Raw genomic sequence first — 21,679 nt, 5'->3', positions numbered from 1 at the left:
TTTAAGAATGGGATAAATAAAGTTTGTGTTGGGTTTGGTAATAGTTTTCCTCCAATGAATGGAACGTAAGGATTCTGTGTCTTTATAAGAACTATCCAAAAGATATACTAAAATCTGTTGATCATATTTGCAGACCTTTTTTAATTCGATGCAGTAAAATAGTATGTTAATGCAAGGTTATAACTGAGTAAAAGTTATAAAGTGATGCAAGACTTTACTAAACTTTTATATGATTGTGTACTGGTCATATCCCTCTCTAATATTCAATTCTTTGTTCTCTCTCATGTACCCTTGTAGATGAAATACAAAACCACTATTTCATAAGGTGTATTACCATATCAGTGACTGCAGTAATTTAAGCTTGTTTTATGTGGCCCTCGTGTGGTTGCAGTAAGTGAATTGTATAAATGAGAATCAGATCCATAAACGTTTTTCAGGTTTATTTTGAAAGCCCATTTATGTCACTAATATGGACTACTTTCCCTCATTTACAACATAATAGTCAAATTTTAGTTTGTAACATATATCGAAATTTTTCTTGGAAATAATGAAATTCTAATATTTCCTGGATAGTATTACTGGTGTTTATGTTAAAGGAAAAGTCCTTTTACTCTGAATTCCTTGAAGATGAAATCATTATATATGATCTGTTTGAAAACTACCATATGGTATTTCTTTGCGGTTGAGAGTTTAATTTTAAGGTTTATTTTTAAATGTGACAAAATTTCTCTCATTCCTATCCTTCAAAAATCTATCTCTCTACATAAATTAAGATGTTAATTTTCCCCTGGGGCAGCCTCAGCTGGTTTCTCACCTATGTGATGATAAGCTTGTAGTTTCTGCCAAATTTGTTTATAATTTCAAGAAAACAAAATGAAGCAATAACATGTGAGTTTATAAGATTTTTTAACTCTTCCAAGGCTTTGTGAAGATTTACAATAGTAGATTATTTTATGTATACTACTTGGTTTATTAGTATTGTGTTTGAAACAAGCCACCTTTGTCTCTCCTTCAAAATACACACAGCCTTTGATTATTGACTCTATTTTGACTCATTATCTTTTTTAATGAAGCATCAAATAATAAGCAAATGCAATTACCACTTTCATTTTTATAATTTTTCTTATACTCAAGTGAATAAAATTTCTGGTAGTCTGTTTCTTTTATCATTAATATTTACTGGTACATTAATACTACTTGCTTAGTAGTATCTAGCATTTAAAATAAAAAGCAAAATTAGTCTAATCTTAGTCCTCAATATATTTGAAATACTGACACATACTAAAAGTATATACCCTATACAAAATTCTTATTTTATACTAACATGCCATTTTTGTTGCCCCCACTGTCACCACACTAATTTACCATTCCCACTGTCAAGATTTGCCCATCTAATCCCTAGATTTTGCACCTAAAACCAGACATTTTAGCACTAAATTACTTTGTAATTTGTTTCACTTCTTCCTATTTCTATGTTCTCTTACTAAGGAAATATACTGTTTTTCCTTTTTCTAAATTATCCATACTGTGATGAGTAACTTAGTGATTATGTCTGCCTGTGTCTCTGCATCTCTCTCTCTCTTTCTGTGTCTCTCATGAATAGATAAATAAAATCTTTAAAAAAAAAAAAAAGAAAGATTATGGTTAGTATTTTTTGCTTTACTGATTAGAGATGGTCAGATGAATTACAGATGTGTCATTTAAGTCATCCATTCCTTCTTTTGTCTGTGTTGTCAGAAATATTTAGTAGCAGAAATTTCCTTCTACAGTGAACTCCTTAACAGAGAATGAGATGCCAAAAATGGAGAGCAAATAAAGAACATAGTATTACCCAGGAAATTTCCTTTCGTATTCTCGGAGGGAACATCTCCCTCTATTGACAATTTAAAAGACCCTTGAGAATATCTAGGATATCTCCGATACACCAACATTCAACTTACGGGACCTTTTTATTAATTAAATGGGACAATTAAATTTAAATACCATATGGTAGGGATACTTAATATTCTACTGAAAAATGCTCAGCCTGAAATGAGGCAATAATTTTAACAATAAACTACCAAAAATAAAGTGTAATTCATAATCGTAGATCTAGACAGTTCTCCATCAGTACATTTTACAGCTGAAATCTAAGAGTTCAACTTAGAAAGGACCACAGGGTTGGCAGGGTTGGAGGGGGTTTTTGATAGTCAAATTAGGTCAAAACTGTCATTTATTTTCCTTTACTTGAAGAGGGATGCTATCTGTACTCCAGTGTCCTTTGATTTAATCTGTAATATTGACTTCTTAATATGTCAGTAAGTTAATTTTACCTTCAAAGCTTTTCTTTGAAATTTCTCTTGCAAACATTTAAATAGGTAAACAATACATTTCATATAGCTCCTGAGTTTTGGTCAAGGTAGTTTAACTTGATACTATTATATTTTTATACTTTTATAGTCTATTATCTTTCCATGTGTTTGATTATGCATATTAAGAAGGCTATGAACTCTAACAGCTTTTCTTTTTTTGTGATGTTCCATATCCCTGAATGGTATGCTTCTGTGGTTATAATTAACTTTAAGTAATTTTATTCATTATAAACAAATTTATTAGCAGTAAGTTTGGAAAAAGTAATACAAATTTTCAAATATATTTTTTTCCTATTACAACAGAAACTCTCTTATCTCACATGGTCTAAGCCTGTAGTTCATTAAATAATCAGAAAGTTAGTAAACTAAAAGACAACCTACTGAATGGGAGAAGATATTTGCAAATGACGTATCTGATGAAGAGTTAGAAACCAAAATATATAAAGCACTTATGCAACTCAACACCAAAAAAAACAAATAATCCAGTTAAAAAATGAAGAGAAGTTTCTCCAAAGAAGACATACATGTGGCCAATAGCCACATAAAAAGATGGTTAGCAACACTCATCATCAAGGAATTGCAAATCAAAACTACAATGAGATAGCACCTCACACCTATAAGAATGGCTAAAATCAAAACCTCAAGAAACAACAAGTGTTGGCAGGGTGTGAGGGAAAAGGAACCCCCTTGCACTGTGGGTAGGAATTCAAACTGGTGCAGCCACTGTGGAAGACAGTATGGAGGTTCCTCAAAAAATTAGAAAGAGAACTACCCTACAATACAGGAATCACACTAATGGGTATTTACCCAAAAAATACAAAAACACTAATTTGAAAAGATATGTGCACCCCTATGTTTATTACAGCATTATTTATGATAGCCAAACTGTGGAAGCAGGCCAAGTATCCATCAATAGATAATTGGATAAAGAAGATGTGGAGTGTGTGTGTGTGTATATACACACCATATTTGGAGCTAAAGAATACAATGCCAAGTGAAATAAGTCAGAGAAAGATGAATACCGTATGATTTCACTCATATATGGAATTTAAGAAACAAAGGGAGAGGGGAAGAGTGAGATATAAACCAAGAAACAGACTCTCTTAACTATAGAGAACAAACTGATGGTTACCAGAGGGGAGGGTGGGGGGAATAGATAAAATAGGTGAAAGGGATTCAAGAGTACACTTATCTTGATGAGCACTGAATAATATATGGAACTATTGAATTACTATATTGTACACCTGAAACTAATATAACACTGTATATTAACTACATTGGAATTAAAATTTAATTAAATAATTAAACTAGTCTTAAGTGTGAGTAAGCTTAGGAAATCATTTTAAGAAATTGTCTACCTACCTTCTTTTAATATACAGCATATATATGAAAATTTACCAATTTGCTAATTGCCAATTTTTTAATTTTAGGCCAGGACCTTTATTTTTCTGTAATTTATGAGTCTGTTGATTAGCACTGGATCTTTTTTTGCCTGAACCACACCCATAAAACAGTGTCTACAGTGAAAACATTTGCTTAATTCTTAATTTAGATATATCTAGATTTTTTACTTTTGTTACTGACACACCTTCCTAATTTAAGAGCATTTTTTTAAGTTAGAAATTTATCTTTAGTTAGTTCCCACCAACTTAGTTTCATTGAAACAGCTCTTTCACATTGATATTCTGTCAGCTTACGTATAGTATTATATTAATTGCATCATTACACTAATAAATAACCATGGGTTTACACCACTTACGGTGGCTTCATAAGCAAAAAACTCATATTCCCTCTAAGTCTACAAAAACTGCATGTTGTGGGCCTATTAGAAAACAGCTTTCTTGTTCCTGTCAATCCTACATAGGGAAAAAGGAAGAGTCTGTCAAAGGAGGTCGGTTAAAAGCTTTGACTATACATTGTATTCACCATATTTTAAAATTGATGCAAGTTAATCCATATATACATATGTGAAAATAACTATATAAGAAAAAGGGGATGATTTCAAAAATCAACCTTACAAATAAGACCAACTGAAAAGTTGTACATTTTGCCTGTCAGACAAATGATGGTTTTAAGATTGTTTTTGTTGGAAATTTGTCAAAGTATAGGTTTTTTCCATTGATAATTAAAAGAAATCGGATCCCTGGGTGGCGCAGCGGTTTAGCGCCTGTTTTTGGCCCAGGGCGCGATCCTGGAGACCCGGGATCGAGTCCCGCATCGGGCTCCCGGTGCATGGAGCCTGCTCCTCCCTCTGCCTGTGTCTCTGCCTCTCTCTCTCTCTCTCTCTCTCTCTCTCTATCTGTGAGACTATCATAAATAAATAAAAATTTTAAAAAAAGAAAGAAATATGAGAGGAAAAAAGAAAAGGTGCAACCAGTCTGGAAAACTATTTGTAAACTATAATCCATCAATTCCATGCCCAGGTATATACTCGGGGGTGGGGTGGAGGAGTGGTGTGTTAGTATCTGTATTTACTAAAAAACATACAAGAGAATTTATAGCTGCATTATTAACAATGACCAAAACTGGAAACAGCCTAAGTGTCAACAGTACAATAGATAAATACATCACAGTGTACTCACTGGAGTACTACCTACAGTAGTGTGAGTGAATGATGTACAACGTGCAGCGATGTTCATGAATCTCACAAAATCTAATGATATGTGAAAGAGGCCAGACCAAGGAAATACATACTCTATGATTCCATTTTTATGCTGTTCAAACCAAGCTAAAGTACATGGTACTGTTAGAAGTCAGGATAGTAGGTGCTTTTTTGTGAGAGAGCAAGGAAGGATGACTAGAAGGAAGCAGGAGATAACTTTCAGAGTTCTGGAAATACCGTTTCTTAATTTGGGTTCTGTTCTTTCTGAGCTGTATGCTTAAGATTTGTGTTTTTTTATTATGTATAGCGAACTGCAAAAACTGTATCCAAAAAATAAAAGAATGTGATTTTTATCTGATGGAACTAATATTAACTAGATGAGCCATGAAGTAAGGACAGAAAAATGAGTTGAGCTCTACAAAGGGATTGGAGAAGAGCTTACTTACAGAATCTATCAAAAAGGGAAATAAGATCAACTTAAAGTGTACCATCTGTATCTTATGTAGTTTTGATAACTCATTTCAGCCCAATTTGTTGTATTTTGCATACTTAGTACTTGGATTATGCAACTACTGAGAATTACTTAATGAGCATGTAAATATAACCCATAAATCACTGTATCCTAGTATGGTAAAGTAATCTGGATCACCCTCCTCATTTTTAAGTCAGTTTGTTTTTGGGTTTTTTAAGGGTCAGATTCTGTCAGGATAAAATACTGTTCAAAAATTAGACTAAAATTTGGTTCCTTGGACCATATTAAAATACATTTCATTAATTGACCTGTTTTTGTTGAATATCTTTATTCATAATTTCTACCTCTTTGGTTTTCTTCATTTAAAAGGAAAAAATCATGAAAGTATCCTGGTACATATTCAATTTATAGAATAGCAAACAAAAATCAGATACATATTAGAGTAAGTTCAAAAGAATGGAGGCTTCAAACGATTCTCTCATGAGACTTACTGAGTTTGCCAAACATTCTTACTATTTCAGTAGTGGTAAAATATATGCTAGCCCAGCACTTTATTATGCAAGAGGCAATAGAGAAGAAAGAAATATTCAGTTGCCATAATTAATAATTTTATTCATTGTGGGGGGGTGAAACACAATTGCACAAACCATTAGTAAATGTTATTCCCCTCTTCAATTAAATTGTAATTGTTTCTCTTGTATAGTAAATATAGATGAAAAGTGTTGATTTGGCAAGAGAAAAGAGTGCACTTCTAAATTATTTAATCAAGTAATCATCTTGAAAAACATTTACATTAGTTTATGACTATAACATTTCATAATTGGAGACCCTATAATTTCTACAAGGGAGAATAAATATTTGAAATTGTGTGGTTTGGCACAGAATAGCAGTATTGTCCAATCCATATGCCTACTGTTTTTGAAGTAAAACTTTCCCTAAACTTTAAATGTTTGTTGAAATTATTTTATGGTGTCTAATGAGATATGAACTATAAACCCTAGGGGAAAAAAAAAGGTCTAAGACATTCTGTTTTTTTAATATGTATTTTTATTATTGGAGTTCGATTTGCCAACACATAGTATAACACCCAGTGCTCATCCCGTCAGGTGCCCCCCTCTGCCCATGACCCAGTTACCACATTCCCCTGCCCACCTCCATTCTAATGGGCTGTCTTAGTTCTTAAAAATGAGTGGGAAATATCAGAGAAGGTGACAGAACATGAGAGACTCCTAACTCTAGAAAATGAATAAGGGGTAGAGGAAGGGGAGGTGGGTGGTGGGACGGGGTGACTGGGTGATGGCCACTGACGGGGGGCACTTGACGGAATGAGCACTGCAGGTGTTGTTATACTATATGTTGGCAAATCGAACTCCAATAAAAAAATACACAAAAAATAAATAAATTCTTAAAGACCGGAGTGGTGTGAATACTTTGCCAACCGTTCACACTTCTGCCTCCTGCCTCCTGCTTCCTGCCATGCGGCTCTGCCACACTCTGGGCCGGTGAGGGGTAACAGCAGGAAGGATGAGTGGGGCAGCTCGCAGGCTTGGGGAGGGAGTCACACTTCTCCCAGCAGAGTTCCATTACTGAGATCTCTAAATTTTGTGGGTTTTTTTTTTTATTTTATGTATTTATTCATGAGAGACAAAAGGAGAGAGAGAGGCAGAGACAGGCAGAGGGAGAAGCAGGCTCCATGCAGGGAGCCAGACATGGGACTCCATCCCGGGCCTCCAGGATCACACCCTGGGCCGAAGGCGGCGCTAAACCCCTGAGCACCCAGGCTAAGTTTTGACCTCCACCATGAGGTTAGGAAAGCCATGTCAGTGAGCCACTTGGTCCTTGTTACTATGGATTCGCCAAGTACTGAGGAGAGGAAGATAGGAGGAACTGAGTATCTGTTCCTTCAGCCAACCTTTAATCTGTTAGCTTTCAGTCAAGGCCACCTTCAATAAGGAGAATTGGAGTGAGCGGGATCAGAAAGGGTGTAAGATAGGAAGTAGCCTCTGGCACGAAAAACCAAAAGCAGAAGAAATAGATAAGTACAGAAATTATCGTCCCAAATTCACATCACATCACCCCAAACTAGCTTCTTTGTATGGTATTTTGAAAAATGGGAATATTAGAAGGGTGTGTGTGTGCATGTGCACGCGCATGTGTAAAAAGCACCCCTGGCAGAAATTATTTGTTACTGAAATGACAACTGGAGTAGGAATGTAGCCTGTTTGGTGAACTGGAAACTGGAAGATTCTGCCCACAAAATAAAAGCACATATGAATAATTTAATTTGGCTACTGTGTTACAGTGTTGCTGTGTTAGATCAGAAATGTATGTGACTGTTTTTCCATGATTGGTTATGATAAAGGTTAAATTCTTCATACTACTTTCACATTTTCTAAAATTATGTTTTTTAACATATACTTTATAAATGTCTGCCTTATACTCTAGTTAATAGCTTTGAATAAATTCATGGAAGTTTCCTTTTTTTTAGTAGTGATAGTAGTGATATAGCAAATATATTTAACATTGTATGCCTTTTTTTTTTTTAATTAGGATTTGGAACTTGGAAGGAATGCAGACAGCTCATTTTGTTCTTCATTCCCCTGGAATGAGTGTGTGCTGGCATCCTGAGGAAACTTTTAAGGTTGTTATTTATAACTTAGCTTTCTTTTATCAAGCTGAAAAGACCTATACATGTGTAATACATGCATACATAGAGGAGAAAAATCAATTACTTTTTCTACCTCAGAAACTCTAATTGCCATAAATGCACTTGGACTAGTCCAGAATTCTGTAACTTAAAAACGCTCTATAATTTTTTATTTTATTGCCATCATCCATAAATGACATTTTTTCAGAGTACGTTTTTCCTGCTCTTTGTTAGATTGCAATCTAAAGACAGATGCTCAGACTATTTAGTAGCAGTATTCATTAAAAACAAAAAAAAGTTAAAATCTATACTCACAAGAAAGCATCAGTGGCATAAGGCAAATTTGAGCTGGCTGCAGTGCTATTCAGCTCCTATTCAGAGTACAGCTTTCTAAAATTCTAAAACTATACTATGACATTATCAATTGACTTAATTTCTTATTTCATTGAGAGGATAGGATTCATTCAACAAAAGAGTTCTCTTGTTGGCCAGTATCTTCTCTTGGACATCACTCTGTTTTGTCTTTCCCTAGAATCTAAGAAGTTACTAAGTCCATCTTGATAAAGTTATTTCTTTAGCTGTGTAGATCTCATGCCAGTTCCCTCAGTATCTTTTTTAGAGCTCTCCAATGTCTTCATGCTTCTCTATTGACTCTCTTCCATCCTCACACTGCCCAAAAAGATGAGCTTGATTAATTATAGCAAACCCTTACATAGTACTAAATGTACTTGGCCCATTGTCAGCATTTCTTGTTAGCTCACTTAATCCTTAACGGCAACTATGACGATCCTCATTTAACAGGTAAGGAAACCGTTTCTGTTACTTCTATCTTGAAACCTTGCTCACTTGTTTTTTGAAGCTGCGTTATTCTAGTCCTCTTGAGCACATATAGGTGGACCTTCCCTTTTTCTTTCTCCTCTGCCAACTCTTCTTTCACCAGGTATTTGTGAATTGTTAGAAAGGGTAGTTCTCATCTATACTGCATTCTATGTGTGAAAGGGGATAAAAGAATGAATAAAGCCCTTGCCCTTAAGTTATACAATGAATGGCTTATCAGGAAGAAAAACACGTAAATACAGCAACACAGATTTTAAGTGTTGGAATAAAAAGATCTAGTGAATAGATCAATGACATAAAAAAGCATTAATCAGATCTGCACATTAGCCTTCACTGAGGAGGTAATCCTGAGCTGAGATGTCCCAGACTATATACCAGACTATATAAATATGTTCTCTGAGCCTTGGGATGCCATGAAAGCTTGTTTAAGATACAGCCTATATATTTGCATGAGTAAAATTTTGCAATTTATTCATATTACATAAATAGGGATTGTTCTGTCTATAAGTATTATTTTTGAAACCAGGCCCTATATTTTATTTCCTGCCAGATTTCTCCCCTATAGCAGTGGGTCTACCTAAATATTAATATTACCGCGTATGAATACAATAGCCTACCTTTTTTTTTTTTTTTTTTTTTTTTTTCTAGAGAGAGTACATGAGGGGGTAAGGCAGTTAGAGAGGGAAAGAATCTTAAGCTGGCTCCACATCCAGCACGGAGCTTGACATGGGGCTCAATCTACTAATCCTGAGATCATGAGATCATGAGATCATGACCTGAGCCAAAATCAAGAGTTGGATGCTTACCCAACTGAGTTGCCCAAGCACCCCAAGTAGGCTACTTTTTAAAATCTGACCTAGATGACAAATGAGAACTGTTTTTACAACTTCTATCCCAAAACTTGTATCTTAATGCTTGTGATTCAGACCCCTTTCCTCCATGTGCTTTAAGTTAATTTCTGTTTTTCTTCTGTATATCATTAAAACTCCATCCAACCCCACCTCCTCCATTTATTGCTTCCATGCCTTCAGAATGTTTGGAAGTCCCTGCTGTAGATCACATACACTCAGAAAATCCTGACCTCGCCTTTGATGTCTTCCTTCCATATATGCAGCCTTTTCCAGGTTTTTAATTTTTCCTTCCCTAGGAACACATTAGTAGAATACATTCCTCTGTCATTAGGTGCATCCTTCACCTTTCTGTTCCCACAAATAACTCTCGCCAAAGCTTAGCTGTTTCAAAAGTTTTGGCTCTCCACCCTTTGATCTTTCTTGCTCACTTAAGTTAAGCTAATCTTAAAATACCAGTTTCATCATGTCACCCCTAAACTCAAAAACCTGAAATACGGAAAAGCGACAAAAAAGTGATTAAGCCTGGAGTCCAGTCCCAGTTCTACCACATACTAGCTGTGTGATCTCAGGCAAGTCACAAAAGCTGTCAGTCACTGCCTTTACTTCTTCCTCTTGTAAAATGGAAACTCATGAAGACTAAATAAATGAACTCTTAGAAAGTCCTTAAAAGAGAACCTGTCACATAATAAGCACTAGATCAATTTTAGCTGTTTGTCATTATTGACACTTACTACTACTAAAGTGATCTAGTGCTTCTCTTTGGTCTGATATATCCAATCAAGCCCAGAATTTTTGTTCTGTTTTGCTTAGTCTGGATGAAAATGAGGCAGCCAGAGAAGAGAGGTAGGTCCATGATTACCTGTGTCATAGAATTCTTATGAAAATCATGTGAGATGTGAACTACACAAAAGAGCATGTAGTCTGGAAACCACAAAGCAGATGCAAGCATTTAATAGTAAAAGATACAAAAATCAAAATATCTCAAGAAATTAAGATCTTAAATCTAATTAACCACAATTGGAGCTAGGATTTTACCAGGTAGTAGTAACAGAACCAAAAGTTTAGGATGTCATGGAATCAAGAGAATTGGGACTGAGGACATCATCATCTCTGACTCTAAGAGAGTAGACTGTTGCTAAATGACATGAAGTGTAACAACCAACACTTGCTAAATGCTTTCTGAGTGCCAGGAACTGTGCTGAGTATTTTACATGTGTTCTCTTTTGTAATTTTCACAAAACACTGAGGTTGGTAACATTTTTCTATTCACTTGGTAAATAAAACTGAAGCATGAAAAGGCTAATAAGTAATTAGCCCAATGCCACACAGTCACAGATTTGACCTCACTCTAGTTCAAGTTCTAGTGTTCTGTGCTACAAAAGATATTTCCCCTCTGAAAATTCAATGCGTATCCTGTTTATGGTTCTGAGAAAAGTCCTAAAGGAAAAATTCTTCTGTAAACTTCTTAGCTACAGCAGTTCCCAAACTTACTTAACTTTTTTACTCTGCTTTCAACCTAAAAAATAACCTATCATCACAATTGAGCATAGTTTAAAAAAGGATAAATAACTGAGTATTCAATCTGATTTCAACCTATAATAATAGTGAATGTTTTTTGAGTGCCTGTACTGTGCTAAGACTGTTCTGAGTCCTTTACATATATTAAATTATACCATCCTCATACCACACTATGAAATAGGTACTGTTATTAGCTCCATTCTTACTGATGAGGATGTGAGGTCACTTGCTTGAGATCATACAGCAGAGCTAGGACCCAACCAAACAAGGTCTTTTCTAAACCACCTGTTTGGTTGCCTCTCCTAATTTAGGACCTGGCCCAGATGAACTTTGCCTGTCCACAATCCATAATTTATACCTGAAATCCTTAAGATTTTTAGAGTCAGGCTCGAAATCTCAAATATTTTTATAAATTCTGGTAAGGCTCCCTTGGTCTCCTCCCATTTCCACTGCTTCCCCACCCTCAGCTATATGTATGTAGCTCACCAGACCATTCACCGATATTCACAGTCCAACTTACAATAAGAAATACATGTGCTCTGTAGTCAGACCTTGGTTTAGGACCTGAATGCAGTTGCAGGCTCTGCCTCAGTCTCCTCCTCTGAAAAATGGGATTAATAGTAATTTCTTCATACAGTGATTAGGAGGCTCAATAAGACAGGGCATATAAAAGCTCAGTGTTGAATTTGATCTTATCATATATGTCACTGACCTGTTGTTATTGTTAGTAGCATTAGTATTATTTTAACATCCTGCCTATTAAAGAGTAGTTTTAAGTTCTTTCTTTTCTATTAAGAATCCGGTAATTGCAAAGACTACCAATATTCTACTTATAGTCTATGGTCCTTTTTTTTTTTTTTTTTCATAATTCTCTTCTCTAGATGGGGAAACTCTTTTTTATTATTATTTGACAGAACACCAAGCAGAGGGAGAAGCAGGCTCCCCACTGAGCAAGGAGCCCCACGTGGGGGCTCAATCCCAGGACCCTGGGGTCATGACCTGAGCCGAAGGCAGATACTTAACTAACTAAGCCACCCAGGTGCCCTGAAATGGGAAATTTCTTGATATCAAGGATCATCTCTTACTTTTGACTTCTGTTGAAATTATCATTGTATTTTGCATAAACATATATAATGTATATATAGTTGATCTTCATTATTCACAGATTCCATATCTGCAAGTTTGTCTACTCACTGGAACTTATTTATAACCCCAATATCAGTACTCATGGCATTTCACAGTCACAGACATGCTCAAAGTAACAAGAAATTTGAGTTGGCCAATGTACACATTTCCAGCTAAGGCTGAATAAGGCCAGTGCTCTTGCCTTCTTGTTTTAGTCCTCATACTCTAAAAAAAGTATCCTATTTGTGGTCTATTTAGGGCTACATTTTTGTGCTTTTTGTTGGTGATTTCACCATGTAAAATGGCCCCCCAAGCATAAGTGCTAAAATACGATCTAGAATTCCTAAGTGCCAGAAGGCTGTAATGTGCTTTATGGAGAAAATACATTGTGTTAGATAAGCTTTATTCAAGCCTGAGCTAGAGTGCTGGTAGCTGTGAGGTTTGTTGGTTTTTTTGTTGTTTTTTTCTTTGTTGTTGTTTTTGTTTTTTAAGATTTATTTTATTTGAGGAGTGAGGAGAAGGAGAAGGGCAGAGAAAGATGAAGAGAATACCTCAAGCAGAGTCTGTGCTGAGTGTGGAGCCTAATGAGGGGCTTGATCTCAAGAATCTGAGATCAGACCTGAGCCAAAACCAAGGGTCAGCCACTTAATTGACTGCACCACCCAGGCACCCCAGCTGTGAGTTCTGTTAATCAATAAATATGAAATATGGTATTTTTAAACATACATAAGACAAGATTATATATTGGTCAGCTGACAAAAAAATACTATGCCCAGAGACTCACAAGAACCCAACCCTTTATTTCCTCTAGGATCAGTGTTCAATATTCACTAATTCCTTGTTTGCAGCAACTTAATAGACTCTACCTACCCTGAATAATAAGACTCAAGTCTGTGTAGACAGTGGGGGAAGGTAGAGGTAGATGCTTGGTGAGGGTCTCCTAGATGATGAATAATAGAATGATTGCCAGTGGTTCTGAGCCAGACATGATATCTTATTAGAAGTAGTAACAATACTTTTAAGGGTTTAGAAAAGTACTGTGATATATAATATTACTTATAGCCAGAAGGAAACATTTTGAGTCTGATGTAATTATCTAACATTTCACAGAAAAGAAAAAAGCAAACTCCAGGTCACTCAACAGATTAGTAGCACCCATGATTATTGATATTCAGTCTCTCATTCTTTCCAGGCTACCACTGGTACTTCACACCTTCAGGAATGTTTTCACCTTAATATAATCAGAATTACAAGACCATTCTGTAAAAGTTAGAACTTTACAGAAAACAAAGTTTTTAAAGCATTTTGTTATTTTATTTGGGCAACACTTACTTACCCATTCATAGTGATTTCTTTACCTTAACTGCCATAAGTGAGTATCCTAATGCCTTGCTTCTTTGAGTCTGAGAAATAAACTTTTTCACATCTTAATATTTTGTAAGATTGAAATTTATCTTATAATCATTTTTGCATTGATAAAGTATTTCTTAGATACGAAGGGAGGGAAGGAGAGGGAGAGGGGAAGGAAGGAAGCAAGCAAGCAAGTTCAACATCTTAAATCAGTAGTATTTTAGAATAAAGGAGAAACTGAAATAAGAGTAACTACTATTTATTGAGTGAGTGGCTAACATTTGTCAAGCATTGTACTGGGTGCTTTACATATATTGCTTTTTTTTTTTTTTTTTTAAGTGATCTCTACAGCCAACATATGGAATTCAAACTCTCAACCCCAAGATCAAGAGTCACATGCTCTATGGACTGAGCCACCCAGGCGCTCCCATGTATTGCTCATTTAATCAGCACAAAAATGCTGTAGCTATTCTTATCCTCACAAATCCATTTTAGAAAGGAGAAAGCTGCCAATCAAAGATTTGTAATTTGGCCAGTCACTTAGCTTTTAAGTGGAGGAAGCAGCCATGTTCCTCACACTATGCTGCCTTCCATTCTGGGAACAAATTCACACCTCATAAGGATGTGTAAACATAATATATCTCTGTTGAGAAATACACACTTAGCTCTCTATCCTTTCTAGACTACTTAACTTGAAGCTATAGCTTTTCCCAGAATAATTCTTTGGGTTTATTTTTTTATTATTATTATTATTATTTTCTGTCTTACAGCTGATGGTTGCAGAGAAGAATGGAACAATCCGGTTTTATGATCTTTTGACTCAACAGGCTATTTTATCTCTTGAATCAGAACAGATGCCATTAATGTCAGCCCACTGGTGTTTAAAAAATACCTTCAAAGTTGGAGCTGTTGCAGGAAATGATTGGTTAATTTGGGATATTACTCGATCCAGGTACTTTCTTAGTATATTTATCTGTTGCTTACACAAAAAGTCAGTGGCTATTGCTAAATGGTCCACAGAGCCATTCTTGTCTCCCTGAGCCTCACTGTAGAGCAGAAACAAGTCTCCTGCAGAAAGAACAGAGCTATTGGTTCTTACATAACAGAGATATATGCCCAGGCTTTGCAGGTTTACAGAGAGTAACTGAGGAAGAAAAATGCAAAGGAAGAAATCTTTGATCTGAGCAATGTTTATGTTAAAAGAAGAAGAAAACCATTGACTCTATTGAACAATGGTGTTCTATCATGGTTCTAAATCAGATCTGTGTCTCTGTCATATTTCATTTATGTTAATCCAGTGCTTATTTGGAATTTTGTCACAGTTTAAGTACATTGGGCATTGTGTCCTTTAAAGAAGAAATACCATTTAAACCTTAAGTTCCAAAAAAAATAAAAAAATAAAAAAAAATAAACCTTAAGTTCCTCTACTTGAGACCAGCACATAAATTCATAAAATATAAAAATGTTATCTTTTAGTTATCCTCAAGATAAGAGACCTGTCCACATGGATCAAGCCTGTTTATTCAGGTAATGTACCATGTTTGTTGGAGTTATATTTGATTTTTTTATTTTGTTAAATGTTGTGCCACCATCTCAAATACTTTCCCAATCTTCTCCTTTGCATTGAGGTATTGGGGGCGTGTTTGTTTTTGTGTTCCTTTTCTGATTTTTTTTAATAGATGATTATTTTGCTTTCTTAACTACGTCTTTGCTTTGGTCTTTTGGTCTGGGTGAGGGAGTGGTTTATTTTCCAATATTTTCTTTGAAGAATTTTTTTTCCTTCTTTGAAGAATTTTATAAAATACAAAACACATGGCCATTCCACTAATACCACTCCAACAATTTGGGTTATATACTTATAGTTTGTTCTGATAAAGATGTAAAGTGTAGGTGGGCCCGTGTTTATGCACTTAAAATCATGTAAACTTCATTATTATGCTTTAAATGAGAAAACAGTATATTTTGTATCTGTGACTTTTTTTCTACTTTAATATATACATCTGAATCTTTCTCATTGATTTTTGCATAATATTCCATTGCATAAAGTAGTCATTAGGGTGCTTTTAACTTCAAATAACATGAAAACTACTAACGGAGACTAAAACCAGTAGTACATTTCTTATAACTCCAATAAAATTATAGGACTTGGGGACACCATCATTTTTTGTACACCTTATAAAAAAATATATTCAAGAAAATGTAAGAATGCCATAGATTGTAAGGTGCACTCTGATTTCAGAAATGTGAGCACATCACAGAGATGTAAAGGCTTCTGAAGGAGGCAGTCTCGAGGATTGGCTTTAGTAGGTCATCACTGCCAAGAGTTCAGCCCCCTCCCTCTCCATCCATCCACCACAGCCTGGCTTTGGGCTTGTTGCTTCACAGTCATGAGATGACTACCAGAGTTCCAGGCATCATAGCCTTGTACAAGCTTGTCCAAAGTACGAGGAGAGGAAGGAGCACTCTTCTCTTATTAGGAATTGTTCTCATTGCGTGTCATCCCTTGGGGTTGAACACACTGTCAGAAAGTAGTTGGGGTTCAGTTAGCTTGAGAAAATGTCAGAAAGGTATTGGACAACAACTAATGTCTGCCCATATAAAAATATTAACTAGACTTTAGCCTTTTCTCTTTTTCTTCTTTTTTGTTTGCTTTTTTTCTTTTTTGGTCAAAAAAATCCTTTGTTTTTTCTTATTATCTTCCCTTTTGCACTTATTACAGTACTAGGCATGTCACTGAAGCTATATTAATGCTTTTTGATTCATTAATTCACTGTGTTTCAATGTCTGGGATATTTTGAAACTTAAATATTCAAATATCCAAATATTCTAGTTGTTTGTATTCATCCCAAGGAGTTTAAATGCATGAATTTATCACTAATTTTATAACGAATGTCGATGAGAACATTAAGTTTTTTTTAATGTATTGCACCGTGAAATATTTTATATTTGTCTGATGCCTTGTTTATATCTCCTACCACACTGCTAGCCCTTTGGTTATAAGAACTGCTAACTTTGTGTAACTTTGGAACTTAACAAAGTGGCACGTGGTAATAAGCGTTTAATAAATATTCACAGAATGAGAAAATATTTATAGCTAACTTCCCTGAAATTTCCAGTCCAATTGTAAAGCTGTATTAACAATTTAGACTTATAAAACTATCGGTTTTGTGCAAAAAGGAATAACTTGTTTAGAAAAGCTTGTAGTTATCTCTAAGATATATGCATATTTTTGTCTTTCCTTAGGTGGTCCACAATTAATGAGAACTTGTTTGCAACCACTGGTTATCCTGGCAAAATTGCAAGCCAATTTCAAATTCATCATTTAGGACACCCTCAGGTAATTTAGGGGTTGTTTTGTGGCATGTGTTTTTAAATGTGTGTTTTTTACTTTTTTACTCATAGCCCCAAATTTGTAATGTGTAACTAAACACATTTATGAATGTCTTATCTGCTTAAATTGGAAAAAGAAAGAATTTTTTGATGTTTAAATTGCTGGTGATAACAGACTTGTTGCCATTATTCATGTAAAAAGCATTTTATTTCTTTTTTCATTGAAATATAATAATTTTGCTTGCTTGGTTTAGGCTACAAAAATGTTTGAGTCTAAGCTACAACAGTTTTCATAGATTATTTGTATCCTTCATTCTAGCCAGCTGCAAACAAATAATGCGTGTGTTTCACCTATGAGGAAGCAAATTTTTAATTCTATTTCCACTATGTTAACCAAAAACAATTTATCGATGCATTTCTTATTTTTGAAGGGTAGTTTTACTTATCATCTTTGGTGATTTATTAAGTTTAATTCTTCATGTATTTTGTAGCCTGTCCTCATTGGTTCTGTAGCCGTTGGATCTGGTCTTTCCTGGCATAGAACTCTCCCACTGTGTGCAATTGGAGGAGACCACAAGCTGTTGTTTTGGGTAACTGAAATGTAGAACAAATTTTCTCTGTACCTTAGATACATAAACTCTGTATTTTTAATACATATTTTGAAGAATTTCTTATTTTTATATCAAATATACCGTACGCTCTAGAAATGTCCCAGTTGTTGCTTCTGTTAAATAAAATAATGGTTTGAAAAATCATTTTCCTTCTCTGTTCTGTATGTGTTTCTGTGCGTGCATGTGTGTGTATATATGTATATACATATATACACACACACATATATAAACATATGTACACATAACACACGCATACATTTTTTTAAATCATCTTTTAAGACTATAATTGACTCAGCAGCTCTAGAAAAGAGATGACTAAGGAAGCATATGTATTTGTGATTTTCCAGAGGATTATCCAAAGTATATCCTGTCCTCTATACTTGAAATATATACTGTTTTCCTAATTCTCAGAGACACAAACATTTACAAAAGGTAAAGGTCTTTCATTTCAGTGTTACTCTGGAAGTGGTTCCATGTATATGTGTGGGTGTATGCATTTTTGTTAGCAGTCTGTATGTGTAAGGCTCTTATAATTTCCTCAGTAATTATAAAAGATTATTATTCAATTTAATATAAAGAATGATTTTCATTTTTTAAAAATGTGACCAATTTACTCAACCCTGTTTACTATATGCAGATTTCTTTTGACTAGACATCTCAACATTCTTAGAAGTTCTATCTGGTGTATAGAATAAAGCTTACCTTGAAAAATGGATTATAATTTACGATCTTGACAGCCTCTACCTTTTATGAATCTTCACCATTTTTACCCCAGAAACTGAAATGTTTTTGAGATGATACCTAGTGTCAGTAGAACTCTTCACCGTCTCAAAATCCTTGAAATTATCATTATGCAAGGCAGCCATATCATGTTTCTGTGACACATCATGTTGTAATCTGAAGAGTATAAGATTATAGTTCTGTTTATCAGTCAAGTATAGAGAAAAATTGATTCCTACAAACTCTGCGGCTGTGTGAGTTAATACCCTCTACAGCTGCATTTCCTCTTGTAAAATGGAACTAGGAGTCACTGTCTCGTGGAGTTATTGTGAGGGTTAACATGAATAAAAACACCTCTGATGGTCTATCTCATGGTTCAGGGATTTGTAGGTATTAATTTATTTCAGAGATGTACAGTTCTTATTTTTGAGGAATTTAGGTGTTATATTTACTTAATAATGCCATTGAATTTTTTTACTCAAGTGTTTTATTATTCATAAGATGTCTTATAATACATATCTTATGGAATCTGTTGGGGATTTACCCCAAAGATACAAATGCAATGAAACGCCGGGACACCTGCACCCCGATGTTTATAGCAGCAATGGCCACGATAGCCAAACTGTGGAAGGAGCCTCGGTGTCCAACGAAAGATGAATGGATAAAGAAGATGTGGTTTATGTATACAATGGAATATTACTCAGCTATTAGAAATGACAAATACCCACCATTTGCTTCAACGTGGATGGAACTGGAGGGTATTATGCTGAGTGAAGTAAGTCAGTCGGAGAAGGACAAACATTATATGTTCTCATTCATTTGGGGAATATAAATAATAGTGAAAGGGAATATAAGGGAGGGGAGAAGAAATGTGTGGGAAATATCAGAAAGGGAGACAGAACGTAAAGACTGCTAACTCTGGGAAACGAACTAGGGGTGGTAGAAGGGGAGGAGGGCGGGGGGTGGGAGTGAATGGGTGACGGGCACTGGGTGTTATTCTGTATGTTAGTAAATTGAACACCAATAAAAAATAAATTAAAAAAAAAAAAAAGAAAATTAGCTTTAAGAGACAAATGTTGCAGATAATTTTAATGCAATAAATTTTGTAATTATGTAGATGTTTAGTATAAACTGTTACTGCTTAAAGTACAGATGAGAAAAGTGCATAGCATAACAATTTCCAAGTCAGTTATTTGATACAATAAAATATTACCAAATAGTAGGAATAGTTTACCCTTTCATAAGCAGATTGGAACTTAAGACAAAGAGCAGGGAATTTTTATATACTTCCTTTTAACAATCTCTGTGATGGAACAGAGAACCCTCAATAGCATTAGGATAGGCAAAAGAATTTGTAAAAATTTGTCATTTCAGGATGTGTCCCCAAAATAAGGGGTACATACATATTTAGATGACAGATTGAGCCAGTGTATTTGAAAATTGTTTATCCTCAGGAAAGTTGACTTAGTAATTGAATGGGTTGTGATTATAATGGAGATTGAAAAGGTACGTTGGCCTTGTATTTTGGTTGTTTAGGAAATGGGAATGAAAGCTTACCCAAAAATAATTTGTCTGAAGAAGTAACCCAGTAAGACTACTATGTGTTAAGGGAAGCTGTCCTGGGAAAAGATAGCCCACAGGGGTCCTATAAGGACCAAATTTGTGGATTTATACTAACGAGGTGGGAAGTGTTACCCTTAAAATGAGAAAATGGTTGTTTCATTTGTAAATTAATATGATGACTCTGGTGACACTAAAGTCTCAAGAAATGAGAGGGATATCTTTACCTCTTAGCTTCAGGAACAGTATTCAGGTTATCCTGAATAAGCATTTGTTAAATTTTACCGTGTCCAGTTACTTTAAATGATGTAATGGCATTCTTTTTCCTTAGAAAACTTTGTTCTTGGTAAACTGTGTTTAAATTATACTAACACAGGAGGCAGTATTTAATGAAAAATTTTTATTGGGCATAACTTCTAATTCCTGATAAATAACATGAGTTCTGATTTTGTGTATGTGTATGTATCCCATACACATTTTTAGTTTTTCCATGTTTCTGTATATCTAAGAGGACTTCTGTTGAAAATAAGCTTTCCTGAGGATTGTTTCACTTACAAACATTGTGGAAAGAAAAAAAAGTTATGTTGTAAAACTCATATTATTTAGGATTATTGAAGCAAAAGTCGGGATATCACAAATCTGCAAGATGTCAGAACTAAATCCCACTCTTTCAAAATGATGGGATCATAAGTCCTATTTTATTTTTATGATTTGGCTTGTACACCGTGAATATTTCAATGTCTCTCCCATGCCAAAACACAAAATCACACACCCATGCACTCCAATTTGTTTCTTTGGTAATTTGTGACTACATATTGACACTGACCTAGAAATGTTCCTGTTGCTGTTTTAAATCTCATGTCAGTGAAGAAGAAATTGAAATCTGGTTTGCACATTTGTGTCTGGTTTTTTGTAATTGTCCAAAATCTGACATTATCCCAGAAATGCTGATTGGGAAGTTATGAGACAGTATTGTGCCCAAGACTGATTTCTGAGGAGAGAACAAGTATTTGCTCCAGATTATTCCCCATGTTTTCCTGTAGCTCTAAAAGTTAAACTCAACCCAACTTTATATGAAACCCGTAATAGCCTTAGTTTTGAGCCCAAATAAAATGTACAAAGTAAAAATCACCATTATGACGGTCCATTTCCACATATTCCTCATGAGAGCATAGTCAAGTCCTCAGAAGCAACATTCTGTTCCAATAGATCTTTATCAAGCTGTCGGTGTGCTCAGTAACAGGGACAGGAGAGAACACTCTGTTTCTTTAATCTAACACCTTGCTGATTCAAAAACATTTATTTTAACAGGCATTGGGAAAGAATTTCAAAACATCTAACATTTGTTTCTAATTATAAATTTAAAGAAATATGCCTTGTAAACCATAGGTAGAAGTTTTCTTTTGTTGTTGGTATTAACATGACCTTAATTTATAGCAACCATGTGTCAACTAAGCACAGTAACACAACAAAATGATTAGGATATCGGCTTTGAAGATCTAATTTCACAAAAGGAAAAACAAACACACATTTGACGACATATCCATTACTCAGATTCGACATAACCAATTTCTTTCGCATGCATGGACACAGACTTCATGGGAAGTCAAAAGCACTGAATTTCCTTTCTGACCTTTTCAGCTGTTCTTTGAACTACCTTAGTAAAAACAATTGTTATGGGACTCTCTGGGTGGCTCAGTGGTTT

The 21,679-nt window shown here is 34.9% G+C and overlaps 1 protein-coding gene across 2 annotated transcripts in view; it reads left to right on the top strand.

The window, feature by feature from the left end:
- NUP37 (nucleoporin 37) overlaps positions 1–17,838 on the top strand; it is a 42,998-nt gene extending 25,160 nt beyond the window's left edge. For both annotated transcript variants that reach the window (XM_077846107.1, XM_077846106.1), the window contains 5 exons: positions 7,976–8,066; positions 14,524–14,705; positions 15,230–15,280; positions 16,997–17,090; positions 17,575–17,838. In XM_077846107.1, coding sequence (XP_077702233.1) covers positions 7,976–8,066; positions 14,524–14,705; positions 15,230–15,280; positions 16,997–17,090; positions 17,575–17,688 — 532 coding nt within the window. In that variant the 3' untranslated portion in view covers positions 17,689–17,838. The remainder of the gene's footprint in view (positions 1–7,975; positions 8,067–14,523; positions 14,706–15,229; positions 15,281–16,996; positions 17,091–17,574) is intronic.
- The last annotated feature ends 3,841 nt before the right edge of the window (positions 17,839–21,679 follow it).

The sequence above is a fragment of the Canis aureus genome, chromosome 13 (assembly GCF_053574225.1).
Source record: "Canis aureus isolate CA01 chromosome 13, VMU_Caureus_v.1.0, whole genome shotgun sequence".
Classification (NCBI taxonomy): Eukaryota; Metazoa; Chordata; class Mammalia; order Carnivora; family Canidae; genus Canis; species Canis aureus.
Note: the sequence above shows the minus strand (reverse complement) of the source record. Positions and strands in the feature narration are given on the sequence as shown.